General features: G+C 35.6%; 3 protein-coding genes across 4 annotated transcripts; 2 read left to right on the top strand and 1 right to left on the bottom strand.

Moving 5' to 3' along the window:
• The first annotated feature begins 1880 nt into the window (after positions 1-1880).
• LOC147507032 (putative GATA transcription factor 22) lies at positions 1881-3457 on the top strand. The gene is made up of 3 exons (XM_086599753.1): positions 1881-2129; positions 2507-2869; positions 2997-3457. The coding sequence occupies exons 1-3, from the start codon at positions 1884-1886 to the stop codon at positions 3297-3299; spliced, it is 912 nt and encodes a 303-aa protein (XP_086455879.1). The 5' UTR covers positions 1881-1883; the 3' UTR covers positions 3300-3457.
• A 1711-nt stretch (positions 3458-5168) lies between these two features.
• On the bottom strand, positions 5169-7263 carry LOC147507031 (large ribosomal subunit protein eL33x-like). 2 transcript variants are annotated; one of them, XM_086599751.1, is made up of 4 exons: positions 7031-7263; positions 6725-6953; positions 6608-6650; positions 5169-5469 (listed from the first exon to the last, which is right to left on the bottom strand). In XM_086599751.1, the coding sequence occupies exons 1-3, from the start codon at positions 7093-7095 to the stop codon at positions 6609-6611; spliced, it is 336 nt and encodes a 111-aa protein (XP_086455877.1). In that variant the 5' UTR covers positions 7096-7263; the 3' UTR covers positions 5169-5469; position 6608. The 2 variants fall into 2 exon arrangements, with proteins under 2 accessions (XP_086455877.1, XP_086455878.1); XM_086599752.1 differs by lacking the exon at positions 5169-5469 and adding an exon at positions 5638-5684 and having other exon boundaries at positions 7031-7190.
• Positions 7264-10074: 2811 nt separating this feature from the next.
• Positions 10075-14858, top strand: LOC147507030 (transmembrane 9 superfamily member 7). Its single transcript, XM_086599750.1, has 7 exons — positions 10075-10366; positions 11451-11615; positions 11811-11920; positions 12053-12161; positions 12240-12352; positions 13169-13319; positions 13388-14858. Exons 1-7 carry the CDS (start codon positions 10247-10249, stop codon positions 14543-14545), a joined length of 1926 nt encoding a protein of 641 aa, XP_086455876.1. The 5' UTR covers positions 10075-10246; the 3' UTR covers positions 14546-14858.
• Positions 14859-16148: the final 1290 nt, after the last annotated feature.

The following is a 16148-nucleotide window of genomic DNA, read 5'->3' as shown; positions in this document are numbered from 1 at the left end:
TTTTTTTTTTTTTTTCTCGAAAAAACCTCTTTTTTCATCTAATTAATCAAAAGCCATCTTCTTTTTTGGATTTGATCTGAACATCGTAAATACAAATATCGTGAAGATTCAAAACACACGTTGATTTTTTTTGAAATTAATTTATATATGAAAAAAGTTAAAATAGTAACTATTTTTGGTTTTTTTTAATAGATATGGATATTCAAAAAATCCGTGTTTTTTAATAGATATGGATATTCAAAATCCGACCCGAATCCAGATGGATCCAAATATGATAAAGAGTTTTGAGTGAAAATCCAATTATATCCCGCTCCATTTTCAGCCCTATCCAACACCGTTACTATTGGTACACTGAGCTAAACTGTTTTCCTCATCTGTTAACCACCACACTATTATTGATCAAGTACTCCATCTTGGTAGGTGAGATAGAATGGTCGTACTTTCAGTATTTGCTAAAAGAAACTAATAATGCAGTCATATGTAAGTACCTTTGTCGAGGATGGAGTGGATGAGCTTAGTTTGGCTTGCAGTATATTGCAAATTTCATCTGTGTACTGTGACTTCAAATTCATTAAATTGTACGAAAAAAGTTACTGGAATAGTACAACAGCCTCGATGCATGCACAAGGGCGTGTGTCTTTCAATGACATCCAAATTAAAATCGATTTGCCATCCAATAATTCGCATTGAGCTGAAACGCGCGCTACACGTACAGGCACGCACACAAAATCTCGGATACCAAACACAGGAATCAGCATCGTCGCTCAATATTGTGCTGCCCTACCATTATTCGGAACACCAGACACTAATTGACTACTGGATCATGACTAGACCTACTAACTAACAAAAGGTTAAGAAGAAAAGATCCTTATTTGCAACTGGGATTGGGATACTGGCAAGAAGAAAAGCCAAAGGAAAGTTTGAGGGTAAAGTGTGAAGGGGCAAATGGCTGTCTGTGTTCCCTGTGGTTGCTGCATTGCATTCAATGTTATTTGGCAATATTAAGAAATGAAGATGGTCCCATGCATGCAGAATGCAACTGATTTACTTTCACTTTACCATACTGCTACATACGCTCCATACTCCACAACTAGTCCATGCTTCATGGTGTACAAGCAAAACTCTCACTAATAAGTTAGAACTTACCGGTGTAGAGTAGTAGACTTATCTTATGGATTCCTGATTTGTCAAAAGCTTCAATTCCTTCACTGATCCAATCAAATGTTATACAATGGCTGGCATTTCTGTACTGTGCTAGTATGATATAGGTACGTCGTATGCATGACTATATATATGTGATAACAAAGTACTAGAGCATATCGATCGATCATATATATATATATATAATTGCTAGACTCAATTGGTTTATTGCGAGCCAGTAGGTCGCAAAACTAGACTTACATGTATCTCTTTGTCAAAAATATTTGCAACCCTCTAGAGATAGTAAATTGAATATATATAATTATATATCACTTGTCATCAAGATTCATATAGAAATTATTGCTATGTGTGGTGGGGAGGTGCTTAGGATAACCCTTCAACTTCCGCCCAAGCGCATAGGAACTGATATTCACTTTAAATAAACTGTTCTTTAATATATCTAGAGCATTATTCTGAGGCAATCATTAGTATGATTGGGATATCATATTTAGGAAAAGACATTGAGCCACCACAACCAATCAACAGAAACACTACTACGCCATTCCCCAAGATTTTAAACACTTAGATGGTGTTTTGAACACAAGATCAAGTGTGATGCAGAGTGAAAGAAATGCTGATAGGGTTTTGTCATATTGGGATAGTATAGTTGCATTCTACACTTCTCCTTTTAAGTTTGTCTTCATCTATTCATTTGTTTGCTTGGGTGTCATGAAATCACGTGAATGTCTTTTAGGCCTCATCTTGCCTTTGCTCCTACTCTTTTAAAACAGATTTACCTGACTAATCATCAGTCTTCTTTTAGCTCCTTCTGTACTCCCTATCTCTTTCTCTCTTGTGTCTCCCCCTCCCCCACTTCAATGACTCCAACCTATCTCCACCCTTCCCCACCTTCTTTTCTTCTTGAAGATCCCAACCAATTTCAAGCTCAAGAAGTTCAACAGCTCTACAATAGAGAGCAAGACCAAGAAGTAAGAAGAAAATTTCTCTATGTAGTAGTACTTGGAGATTATAATATGCAATTAGTTGAACATCATATATGTGGTGTTCCAACAAAGTTCATGAGTAGTTTCTGTTCACTGGTTTCCTCATGTACATGCTTTTTTATACGCGGCGGTGTTCCAACCATACTTGATAGTTTGTGATCACTATCTTTGCAGTTACTATTTGGTACTAATTTTTGTAACAACCAGTACTTCAAATTCTAATCTAGCATATATTATATTGGATTGGATCATGGTTTGTCACATGTACATAGTTGAGTACATATAGAAGAAACAATTAAACTTGAGGAATACGCGCAAACACTGTAATCGAATTAATCTAACTGTGTTTTTCTTGATTTTAGGTCGGTATGTATGTTTTGCGAGAAGAGTCAAGTGATGAAATACTTTCATCTACACATTCAACTGGGCAAAGTGATGATGGGAGCTATAGTTTCAAGCTATCTAGCTGTAAGCAAGAGCATGAGGTGATTAAAGAGGAGAATCAGAATGTTTTATCAGTCAAGTGGATGTCATCTAAGCTGAGATTGATGAAGAAGATGATAAATACCGAAAGAACAGTTGTAGACAAACCAACACAAACAACATCATGGGCTTTAGATACTGATAACAGCAGCAACAGTTCCTCTTGTACCATTATCAGAACATGTTCTGATTGTAACACAACCAAGACTCCTCTATGGAGGAGCGGCCCAAGAGGTCCCAAGGTAAAATTCTTTAACTCCATTCGATCACCTCTGCAGTTTTTGGCCGATTTTTTCGGTCTATGCATGTGTGAAGTTTAACATATGTGAGATGTCGCCCTTATCATCTATCTGATACCATGTGGTGCAGTCACTTTGCAATGCATGTGGAATTCGACAGAGGAAGGCAAGACGAGCTAGGGCAGCAGCTGAAGCTGGAGCTAATGATACACTACTTGTTGCTAGTGAATCGTCATCTACACATAGTTCTAAATTGCATTTTAAGGCGAAAAGGTGCAAACTAACAGCTCGCCGTAGCCCAAAGAAACTTTGTTTTAATGATCTTGCTCTACGTATTAGTAAGAACACAGCCTATCATCGGGTTTACCCTCAAGATGAGAAGGAAGCTGCAATTCTTTTGATGGCTTTGTCTTGTAACCTGGCTCATGGCTGAATGGTTTACTTAGTTTATTAGGAATTTGTTGAGGTTCAGTTGTAGACTTGTAGTAGATCATATGTAAGTGGAGTTTGAGAGTGTATGGAAGTGAGAGGCAACATGAAAAATTCAAGTATGTCTCAAATAATAATAAAAATAAGTTTTGTGGTGATCAATGTGATCTTTTGAGTTATTATTTCATAAATATCTGTTTCGATATAGCAACATCAGGCTCTCCATCAAATAAGAAAAAATGAATTTTAAGGTTGTCAAGGAATGGGTGCGATAAAAAAAACACCAAAAAAAAAAAGGTTGTCAAGGAATAAATACCTTCATAGGATAAAATTGAATGCTATTGTCTCCCCAACAAGCCAGTGTGAACTTGCCTCTAGGAAAGCCTATCATTTTTATCATTTTTTTTATTGGCAAGCCTATTTTAAGTGAGATTAATAACTCTTTGATGCGGGTTCAAGCCCCAGACCTCTGGTATCATCACCCAAATGCTATAATTAGGAAAGACAATAATGAGAACTTTCCAGAGTTGACAAACATTTATGTATTTTGTTGTGTTTTTCTTCATCCACACATGAATATGGTTCTCTAGTTTAAGAAAGAAAAAACTGTTTTATTCTTGTAATACCAAAAAAAGGACTTTAGAATGGAAGAAAATAGCAATAATGCTACTTCGACCCACTTATTTGACCTACTATTTGATATTTGAATCTACTGATGTGTCAAAAGTCATCATTATTGATTTACATAGAGATACGTGTCCATATGCATTGTAATGCAAACCAACGTTAATCAAATAGAAAGTCACAATAGTAGGTCTAAAATTTAGGTCTGTAGCACTACTCACTTGAGTGTTGTGATAGAATACCTCCATGAATGACAATCTACACTAAACGTCTAAACGTACAGAAATCTTCAATGAATTTTTTTATTTTGGAGTTCCTCAGGAAGTTCAAACGACTTTTGCATATTGGACAAGTAAAGTTTCGCATGCTTAAGGCCTGTAGGTTGAAGTTTAGAAGACCTAAAACATCTCAACTATTTTGCTAATTTTCTGAAATGCATATGTTTGGGCAATGTCATGTCTTCCGCTTTCGTGCTTTTCTTCCGATAATCCAAAATCATAAATGAAATTTCAGACACGGACAACATGTATGCTCCTACCTTCTTTTCTTTCAGAGTATCGACAAATCACCTTTGTTCTGTATACTCCATATCCTTGCAGGCCATTTGCCATGTCGACCATTTGTAAAAATGGGACTCCTGCTTTTGTTGGTTCTTCCGTACTGCAGTAGCTGGCAACCTTTAGTTGGTGGGTTAGAATTAGCTGCAGCTTTGCTGCCATTGGTTTGGTGTTACGTGACAAACCACATGAGATTTCTTATTATGATCAACTGATTAGCACTACTCTTGTTTTTTTTCACGTCTTTCTTTCTTTTGGAAAACTTCGGCTTGCAGAGTGAACATGTACATTTTGAATGTGAGGGCCTGAGGGGCGGTAATGTGGTATAATCCCGCATTGATTATAATGAGATGGTCAGACTTACTAACAAGTTCATAAAACAACACCAGAAAACACCACCACACACGCAGATCTTTCAGAAATTATAACAGAAGATCATTCTCCTGTAAAACCTATAAGGTAATTACACTAAGACAATAATTGAATTGTTCGAGACCAATTTGCTGGACATCAAGCAGCACAACTGATGACCGCAGATTTGCAGGAAACAGAACAAAGAATTCCGTCTACCTGAATAATTTATGGCAGTTCATTAAGAACCGGACGCCATCACAAATGAAAGGCATGTATTTTTTAGGATGATAAAATTACAGCAGATATGAAGCCAGTAGCAGAGGGCAAAACAACTAAAATTTTAGTGAGGGTAAGAAATGATATATCAAGAGTATGGAGAACGCCATAGATGAAAACATAAAATAAGACAATTGTGCCAACACAGTCCAAGTTCTTGCACCTGGAATACAATAAGCTAATAGCTATTCAAAGTTCCATCTCCAATCTAACTAAAACAAGAGTAACACAGTACTAAAGATCCAGTCTTACTGTGAATTACAAAAAGAAAACTTCAACTAATCTTAGAAGTAATCAACTCAAAATATCCTGCCTTTGTCAAAACACAAAACACAAGGTTTCTGCACCAAACCTGGATAGAATCTGCACCAAAACAAAAAAAACAAGGTTTCTCAAGACATAGCTTACAGTACTAATAAACAAATTGCACAAGATACACAAGGGGTCCCAAAAAGATGAAGGAAAACATTGGCTGATAGATAAGGCACAACTAAAAGTCATTAATACAACTTAGAAATAAATATACTTGAACTTAAGTGTGTAGATCCCCTTGAGAAGTGAGTACACAACTTGGATTCCTAGAACAAATGCGACAATCATTAAGAATTCGACAAGAAGAGAAGCAAAATAAGTTTCTCTAAAAGCTATGGTACATGAACACACCATATTTCAAAAATATTGCGTGTCCGATACGTATCTACGTGCCCATGTCAGACATACTCGAACACGTATTGTATGTGATACTCATAGACCTCAATTGTTTATATCTCGCTGTGCCAGACACTTCGTACCCGTGTCAGACAAGGACACATATCCTTGCCAATGTAACTTGGTCTAAAAAAAACATTTCAAAGTCTTGGATGCAACCAAAGTACTGTGCGATTATAAACTTCTTGTCCAACCTTCCCCCTTTCCACCTATGGCAATCCCTTTAGAGCATCACAGACAGGCGAGAAAAAGGAAGTTCAACATATATGGCCGCTTTATTCATGAAAGAACCTCAACACAAAATGCTATTTGTCTAAAGTGACATACTCAATGAGGATTTTCTTCATGACAGATTTTACGTTGAACTAAAGCCCTGGTGTTTGCTTAATTGAAAGCATGGAATTCAGTCCTAAAGATCCTTAACAACATATTGAATTGGAAACAGCATTGAGTACATGACCACCACCTCAAAAGATTTGCTGAATGTTTTCAAGGACAAATATACCTTAGAATATTGCTAGAGTTTGGAACATTTGCAATTCTGTCCAAGGTTCTCGATATTTCACAATTTTACCTCAACCCTTCTGTTTCTTTTGACCATCAATGTGGTGTAAATTAACACAATAACAACACGCAACCACTAAAACTCTACACCATTTTTGTTGCACTGAACGATATGAAGCCGTTTTAATTCAATCCAATTCCTCACTACACACTAACATGGCATAGCACAAAATATGAAAAATGTCACAAAGGGTGTGCTCAAAATATGAAAAAAAACATATATATGTACCTCAAATATTGCTTGGGTACATAAAGACACGAACTTTCATTCCCTACAAACAAAAACAATCAAACCAAAATATCATTTCAGATCTGTAAAACCAAAAATTTAAAAAAAAAAAATTACCATTGATTTAGGTGGCAAATTGGACTTAAACTTAGCCCTGACAACACCACTGTTCCCATGAGGCCTAGTAACTTTTCCCCAAATGCATCTATAATGAGACCCATTCTTCTTCACTTTGGCTTTGTAAATATAACCCAGACGTTTTCCACAATACCATGCAACTTCTTCCTTTGTGTTCACTCCTTCGATTTGGACTAGTGATGTGTTTGGGTACTGGTTTGATTTCGATCTAATACATTCATTAAAAAAAAAAAAACAATAAGTGAAAACACAGGGAGTTGAAAAGGGTGTGTTTTGAGGAAGTACCTTTTGTAACCAAGAACAGTTCCTCTAGTGTAGAGTCTGATACGTTCTCCTTGACGGCTCTTCATTTTTTGCTTAGTGATGATGAGTGAGGCGAGAGAGAATGGGTTTGGTTTTTTTCAAGGGTCTGTTTTTATATGGCCCAAACAAAACCTAATTTCTGTGAAATGGGTCGGGTCGGGTAAACTATACCTTTATTTTTCGTGAAAACACCCATAAAACCATTCTTGTGCCCCATAACTAACTAAAGTCTTTGTCATACTCTAATAATCGTCTCAATCTAATATTAGTATACTGCTATGTATGGGGGCATGAGTGGAGAGGGAGAGGGACAATGGAGAGGGACCTGGAGAGATGGAGTACTTCTTTGAGAATACAGAAGCACCCCTACGAAGAGTGGGAAAAATTGGGAATCCACAAGTTTAGGTTCATTTTTGTGTGTTGCTAAAAAATTTTTGATCTAATAAATCTCCCACATTCATTTGGTGTATTTTCAATGGAGAGGCAAAAAAAAAAAAAAAACCCCCACGAACAATATGAGTTTGTGGGGGGAAATCTTGATTTTAGAGTTTCATTGAAAAAGCAAGTCCAGGGGGGGGATAGGGATAAATGAGACAAATATAACACCCTAACAAAAAAATATGTCATTCTAAATTATTTTTTAAATTTCAAATACCCAAACCCCTCCAAAAAAACTTTGGCTAGCCATTCTTTTAATATCTCCCACATTCATTTGGTGTATTTACAATAGAGGGAGGAAAAACAAAAAAAAATTAAAAAAAAAAAAAAAAATGGATGGGCCACGCCATTGTAATTTTGCAATTCACAATTCAAAATCATTAGTTGTTGATTGAGACTTAGGCTGGACAAAAAACGTAGGTATTTGTACTTGTCTATTGTAGTAATCCAAAGTATAATAATTTTCTGAGTTCTCTCATTCGTCAAAATTTTAATTTATTTTGTTTTTTTTTTTCTTCAATTTTGATTTTTTTTTTTTTTTGTTTCTCTTTATCCTCATTACTTTGGTATAGTTGATTCATGTTCGTACTGATTGGTGGGAGAAATATTGCTAGAGATCGAGGTAAATTATTTGAGAACAATAAAATAACATTTTTTTTTAAATAAAAAATAATAAGTAAATAACTTGTTTTGTCTTAGGTATGACTAATAAAAAAAAGTGTAATTTAGGAACCTAAATGTATATAAAATAATTTTATTTGTTTATTTTAAAATTGGGGTACAAAAATATTTTTATGGGTGTGTCCAAAATTACCCATATAAATTACTATAAAACTATTATAGCGGTGGGTGACCGATGTTAGGTCGAAGAAATTTGAAATTGTTTGTAAGAGATGAAGAAAAAATACAATAATAATGATGGTATTGGCAAATTAACGAATAATAAAAATAACACAATGAGAATATCTAGCTAGATAGCAAAGTTGTATGCTATAACTCAAATGTTCTTATAGATAACCTATATGCATAATGTAACTATTTGGAGGCTTGAGAAAGAGAATAAACATATAAGGTGATTATGAGTGCCATTTTCTACTATGTGGATGTTGAAAGCCCCATGCATATTTTATTTGAATGCAGTTGGGCAAAAAGTGTTTGGTTTGCAGCCCTAGGGTTGAGGGTGGATAGGGTTGCTCATGCATTACATATGTGATATCATAAATAGAATCATGTTTGAAAGAATTCATGGTGATAGAGAATAACTTATCAAAGTAACTAGGAATCAAGGGTCTAAATGCAAACAAACATTTGAGGAAGACACCAATCAGAGAAAAGGGGAAGGAATTATTGAAACAAGAAATTGGGCCTAACACCCAATTTTGGAGAAAATGAAGTTTAGAGGACAACAATTTTCAAAGTCAACAATAACTCATATATCGACAAATTCATTATATCATAAATTCCGATCATAAAAAAAATTCAATTTCAAATTTTGTAACCCTCAAGGACAAAATAAGTTATATCCGATATTTTGTTTTACTTTTTTAAATGTCATTTATACCCTTTTGTGAAAAATAACTCAAATATTTGAGGGTAAATGGCCCTCATTTAAAATAAATATTTTCCAATTTTAATGATGTTTTTCTTTGTCATTTTATATGTATAATAATGAACAATTTGAAATGAACTCATGATGGACCTGGCTTGTATGAAACAATGATTGTTCATATCCAAATAGCTTAAGTTGGCATGTATGGGAGGAGCTGAATATATTGATGTATGAACATTGAATGTTAAGTTAGCTGGAATATATGGAGGGTTGAAAACATTTTGAATGTTTTCATTTACCCTAGCTCACTGGGCTAGCCATAGTCATGACATGAAGCTTCTTCCCAAGAAATGAATGAATGTGCGGTTTAGCAAAAAAACAAAAAACAAAACATTTGATTTTTTTTTTTTAAGATTATGAACATCGCCCAAAGGATTATGAACATTGAATGTTCAATCTCAATCAATGTTCATACCCAATCAATATTCATTTGTTATACAAAGACCGTGAACATTGAATGTTAAATGGTTGGTTTAAACTTATGAACATTGAATGTTCATTTTATGAACATCCCTAAATGTCGTTCAAAAATAAAACATTGGACATGTGATTCCCATAAAGGTAAACAATCGAATGTTTATACCCAATCAATGTTAATATATCAATACCCAAAACCGTATAACATTCAATTCTTCATTTTGGTGTTCATACTAAATACACCATATTTACCGGATATATCCCGGATATCTAATTATTATCGTCGGATATATATATTTACATTTCATTTAAATTATTAACAATTGATCCATTTTTATTTCACGAATAAAGTATATTTGAACTTTCATTTACCCGGTCGGAGGGGTTCACAAATATAAAAGATGTCATTGTAGAATTTACTTATATCGGCATTTTGTCCTTGAGAGTCACTCTCTATTACACTCCCCTGTTACTTAAAAGTATAAAAGAAACATAAAAAAAAAAAAATAAATCTAGGCTTAGTACGATGGTTCAATAAGTAAGTGGACATACGATGATATTTGTTTTTTCCAATGGGTGAAAATAACAAAAACATATTTGAACACTAACACCTCAAAAAAAAAAAATAAAAAAATAATTTTCTTGTCTAAATAAATTTCTCCTTCCTCAAATCTCACTCCTCAGAAGTCATAACTCAGAACTAGTTTTTTTTTCTCTCTCTCTCTCTCTGCGCAATGATGGGTAACTCGGCATGGATCACAACACTCTTCTTCTTCTTCTCCGTTCTTCTTCTCCACACTCCTTCAACACATTCCTTTTACCTACCTGGTGTTGCACCTCGAGATTTCCAAAGGGTATATATTCTCTAATTCTATCTTTCAATATTTTAATTTCTTTCTTTGTTGTTGATTTGGAATGTTGGGTATATGAATATTGATTCGGATCTAGGGTTATTTCATGATTTTAGATTGGGTATTGATCTATTAAAGGGATTTGTTGATTTTAATCTGATTAGAGGAGTCAACGTTTATCTGGTAGATCTTCAGTGGCATTTCAAACTAACTTGATATATTTAGCTGGTGAATTACTTCTTTGACTTTATTCGTATAATTTGGATCAATCAACTGACTTCCCTCGAACTTACATTCTATTATTGTTTTGATAATTTTGAAATTTGGTGTTAAGGAAATATTAGTTTAGAAGAATCTATACCTCAAAGTAAGCAGAAGATGATCTTTTGGTGTTTTTATGTTGGTGAATTTTGAGATCAGTTGTAATTGTTTTTTTTTGTTATCTTAGAAATACTACTGTGTTTGGTGAATATTCATCTCATGGTCGATGAAGGGAGTGAAAGGATGGCACAAGCAATTCTGCTTGGGAACCACAAATGTAATAGGGTGTGGAATGTAGCAAATATCTGATTAAGTGGTCAGTAGATTATATACAATGGATAGTAATGTTAAAGTCAAATTTGTATGAATCTTACTCGCTGTGCATGGGCATACTAATGAGTGCATGGAAGGATCAAAATTATGTTTCTAGGGAGTTCCTTAGGATATAATGTGAAAAACATTTGTATTTACGGCAACCCTTGCTAATTAGTGGTGGAAAAATATGTAACTAATAATGTTTCTGTCATGGTAAAGGGCTATACCCTGTTACTTGTTTGATTTGGGAGTTATTAATTTTGAACAAACTCTTGTCTGGTTTTCAAAAATAATTAATGTTTCAGCATCAGTTGTTTTCCTTCTTAGTGGTGCAAGAGTACGAACTTAATTGAAAACTAGTGGACATCTGTTAACAAAATTTTATTTCGCCTCTATGATTTTGCATATATATTGTTGTGTAGATCCTTCCATGTTAGTTTTTACATATTTTTTTAGATACTATTACTTCATGGTTATGTGCCTCATGTGTATTCTCTCTCTCTCCTGGCAGAGCGACCACCTTCCAGTCAAAGTGAACAAACTTTCGTCCACAAAAACACAGCTGCCTTATGATTACTATTTCCTGAAATACTGTAAGCCCAAAGAGATTTTGAATAGTGCAGAAAATTTGGGAGAGGTGCTTCGAGGTGATCGAATTGAGAACTCTGTTTATACAGTGAGTCCATCCCTCTTCTTATATTCAGTTAATTCTGTTATTTTTATTGTTCTTTTGCAGTTAAAAAATTGAAAGAAATCATCCTTACCATATTTTGGAAAATAAACAAGCTCTATGGTTGAAATTATGAAAGCTATGTATTCAGTATGTTATCAGTTTGATGTTTTGGATCTAATCATGTCAAAAATATTCCAGTTCAAAATGAGAGAAGAACAGACATGCAAAGTGGCATGTAGGATGAAGCTTAATGCTGAAGCTGCAAAGAATTTTAAGGAGAAAATTAGTGATGGATATCGAGTAAATATGTGAGTACTGAATTTTTTAAGCATAGAATCCATACATTTACCTTTCTCACTTCTGCCTGCTGACTTTTCATTTTTTTATTTTATTATTATTATTTTTTTCTGTTCATTACCTTATATTTGATGGATATGCAGGATCTTGGATAATCTTCCTGTTGCAGTACTAAAACAAAGGAGGGACGGAAGCCAGTCCACAAGCTATGATCATGGTTTTTTTGTTGGGTTCAAGGGAAACTATGCTGGGGTATGATGCTCACATTTCTTGTTTTATTCCTAAGTATTTGGCTGATTTATGAGTTCAAAATGTTATTTTCTTGTGCAGAGCAATGACAAGAAATACTTCATTAATAACCACTTGAGCTTTAGAGTCATGTACCACAAGGATCCTGAGACTGATTCGGCTCGCATTGTTGGTTTCGAGGTTGCACCAAACAGGTGCTGTAAGATTTTCCATTAGCTATTATTTGTCCTTTTGCTTTGATGCCTCAGTGTAAGTAAATAGCTAAGATACGAGGAGTTACGAAAGAAACAATTCCCACACTAGACAATGGGGGATTGGATTCAGGAAATGAGAAAATGTTGCCTTTAAGAAAGTTGTGTATTTTTAGTTTTCTAGATGAGATATGTAATTAGTGGTGGCGTGATATATTAAGTGCCAGAACTGCAGCTCTTACTTTCTTTGTTGTCCAATTCATATAATAAGCAAATACAGTTAGAATTAGTCGGGGGATTTATTACTGGCGTGGAGATTAAGTCTCTGTTTGTGTATGAGAAAATCCGAATTCATGGTTCCATGACTTCCATCATTAGAAAAGAATTGGCATCCCATTCATGCCCTTGTAATTGTTTTGCTACTGTCTACTGTTCAACTCCGTTGATCCTGTTCCCCATTTGCCTTAGACGACTAGGAAATTCAGGAATCTGGATAACTGGACTTTTTTGTGCTAAAACTCGTAATCTTTCAGCCTCTAATAGTATGTACGAGTACATTTTGGTAAATTACCTTTCATTTTGTGTATGCTACTATGCTTGTACATTGTAGTAATGAGAAACCAACCCATCCAATTGTTCATGAACTGTCTCTCTTTAGCAAAAGATGATCTCCATTCTAATGCTACTACAGTGGCGTTATTATTGTAGTTTACGTGTTATGTAATGTTCCTAATTTGGTTTCATACTTCATTAGTTTTTTATTCAAGAGGACAATTGGATGGTTACTTATTTTGTCACCTTATCTGGATCTTGCAACAGTATCAATCACGAGTATAAGGATTGGGACGAGAAGAATCCTCAGTTGGTAACATGCAACCCAAGTACCAAAACTATAATTCAAGATAGCACTGTGCCGCAAGAGGTTGATGTGAACAAGGAGATTGTATTTACATATGATGTTTCATTTAAGGTATGCACTTGTCATACTGCTATCTCTTCCACCATCTTTCAGCTTCTCACTTTTATCTTCTTCCTCAGCCAAGTGAAATCAAATGGGCTTCTCGTTGGGACACATACCTCCTCATGAATGATGATCAAATCCACTGGTTCTCTATCATCAACTCCCTGATGATTGTCCTCTTTCTCTCTGGCATGGTTGCCATGATTATGATGAGAACACTATACAAAGACATTGCAAACTACAATCAATTGGAAACCCAAGATGAGGCACAGGAAGAAACGGGATGGAAGCTTGTCCACGGGGACGTGTTTAGGCCACCCATCAACTCCAGTTTACTGTGTGTTTATGCCGGGACAGGTGTTCAGATTTTTGGAATGACACTAGTCACAATGATATTTGCGTTGCTTGGTTTCTTGTCCCCTTCCAACCGAGGTGGCCTGATGACTGCTATGGTTCTCTTATGGGTTTTTATGGGCTTATTTGCTGGTTACTCCTCTGCACGGTTATATAAGATGTTCAAAGGCACAGAGTGGAAGAGGAACACCTTGAAGACTGCTATCATGTTCCCGGCTATTCTGTTCTCCATCTTTTTTGTGTTGAATGCACTGATATGGGGAGAGCAATCATCAGGTGCTGTGCCCTTTGGGACGATGTTTGCGCTGGTATTGTTATGGTTTGGAATATCAGTTCCATTGGTTTTTGTGGGTAGTTACTTGGGTTTCAAAAAACCAGCTATTGAGGACCCTGTAAAGACAAACAAGATCCCCAGGCAGACGCCGGAGCAAGCATGGTACATGAAGCCAGTCTTTTCTGTACTCATTGGGGGAATTCTTCCATTTGGGGCTGTCTTCATTGAGCTCTTCTTCATCTTGACATCGATATGGCTTAACCAGTTCTACTACATCTTTGGCTTCCTCTTCATAGTCTTTGTTATCCTTCTGATCACCTGTGCTGAGATAACAATCGTTCTCTGCTACTTCCAGCTCTGCAGTGAAGATTACCATTGGTGGTGGAGGGCTTATCTGACTGCGGGTTCCTCTGCTCTCTACCTTTTCCTCTACTCGATCTTTTACTTCTTCACAAAGTTGGAAATCACTAAACTAGTGTCAGGCATCTTGTATTTTGGGTATATGTTGATTGTTTCATATGCGTTCTTTGTCTTGACCGGGACAATTGGTTTCTATGCTTGTTTCTGGTTTGTGCGAAAGATCTACTCCTCAGTTAAGATTGATTGATGCAAATGTGGAAAGGTCGGCAGAGTGGTAACAAAGAGCAGCTGATATAGGAGTAGATGAAAGAAATTGCAACGGGGGAGGATGAATTAACTCGTGAGTCGTGTCTTTGCGTCTGCGTGATGGTATTATGATTTGGGACAGGAGTCTCTCCTCCAGTTACTTCAGAACTTCATTTTGCAGATGGTAGTTTCGGGGTTGCTTCCCCCTTATTAAAGTGTATCTCTGCATTTCTATATTGTAGTTGTTTTTGACTTGTTCAACACTTTTGGTGAACTCTGTATTCTTAAGGTGTTATCTATGATCGTTACGCATCCAGCACCTGTAATCTGCTTTATATTGATGCTTGTTGGTTATTGTTATTGATAACCACCTATACAGTGTGGAACTGTGGATTATGGTAGTGGCCACATCGCAAGTTTGGATATACTGGAATGTTTTGGGCCGTGGTGGATTGGCTGCTAACATTTTCACGGATGTGACAACACAACTTGAGCGAACAAAAAACGGGGAAACTTAATGCTATTGCCTATTAGTTGGTTTTGTTTCCACGTCAGTCGCTTTCATAGTCTCATCATGATGGGGTATTGGAATCAACAGGTGAACCACTTTGAAACCAAGATTGCGGACAGGTCTGTTGTTGGGTCTGGCTGTTGAAAAAAGAGCAGTAAAAGGATCCAAGCCCAGCCCATTCGAAGCTTTGGTAACACTGTAACAGTAGAGTTGAGCATGGAGACGCTCATTTGAAAAGGCAATAGTAGTTCATGCTCCATTGCTCCATTCATAATACAGTAAGATATCATTATCATGAGAATGATGGCAACATTATTAACTTAAAAAAAGGCACAACAAAGATCACGCATTCACGCATGTGCAGATTCTCTTAAGCTATTTTATGCAAAAGTTTTGTTGAGTTAATATTATATCTAGCATAAGTCAGAATAATGCTTTGAGTAGAGGAACAAATAAGCAAATATACAAAAGCAACCAAATCCTTAATCTATCTAAGCTTAAGATAGAAGACAGACAAACATGGTCGGTCGTACACTCGTACCATCAAGGTTATAACTTATAAACAACTTATTTTAACAAAAACCCAACTAAAAGCAACCGAAAAATTGGTGAAATTCAACACATACAATCATCCAAAACCAAAATATGTCGTCACCAAACTCTGAAATTTGTTCGCATGTTATTAAGCAGTAATGCTAAACCGACCTACTTATTTGACTTAGTGATGTGTCAAAAATTCTAACTATTGATTTATTGATTTATTGATTTATATAGAAACACATGTATGTGTATATTACAATGCAAACCAACGTTATCTAAATAATAGTAGGTCCATGTAGTATTACTCCATGTTATAATTTGAGCTACCACAAGAATATCCTCATAGGGATGAGAGTTCTGAGACCGTTGGATGTGTGATCCAACGGTCCGAAAATAAAAAACAAACTCATATTCTCTCTCTTTTTTTTGTTTTTATTATTGAACCGTTGAATCACACATCCAACGGTTTCGGATCTCGCTCTTACGAAGATATCCTCGGGATAGACGAACTCAATTAAAAATTCATTGAACGGTTGGTGTGTCAGCATTAGAA

Source organism: Coptis chinensis, chromosome 3 (genome assembly GCF_015680905.1).
Source record: "Coptis chinensis isolate HL-2020 chromosome 3, ASM1568090v1, whole genome shotgun sequence".
Lineage (NCBI taxonomy): Eukaryota > Viridiplantae > Streptophyta > Magnoliopsida > Ranunculales > Ranunculaceae > Coptis > Coptis chinensis.
Note: the sequence above shows the minus strand (reverse complement) of the source record. Positions and strands in the feature narration are given on the sequence as shown.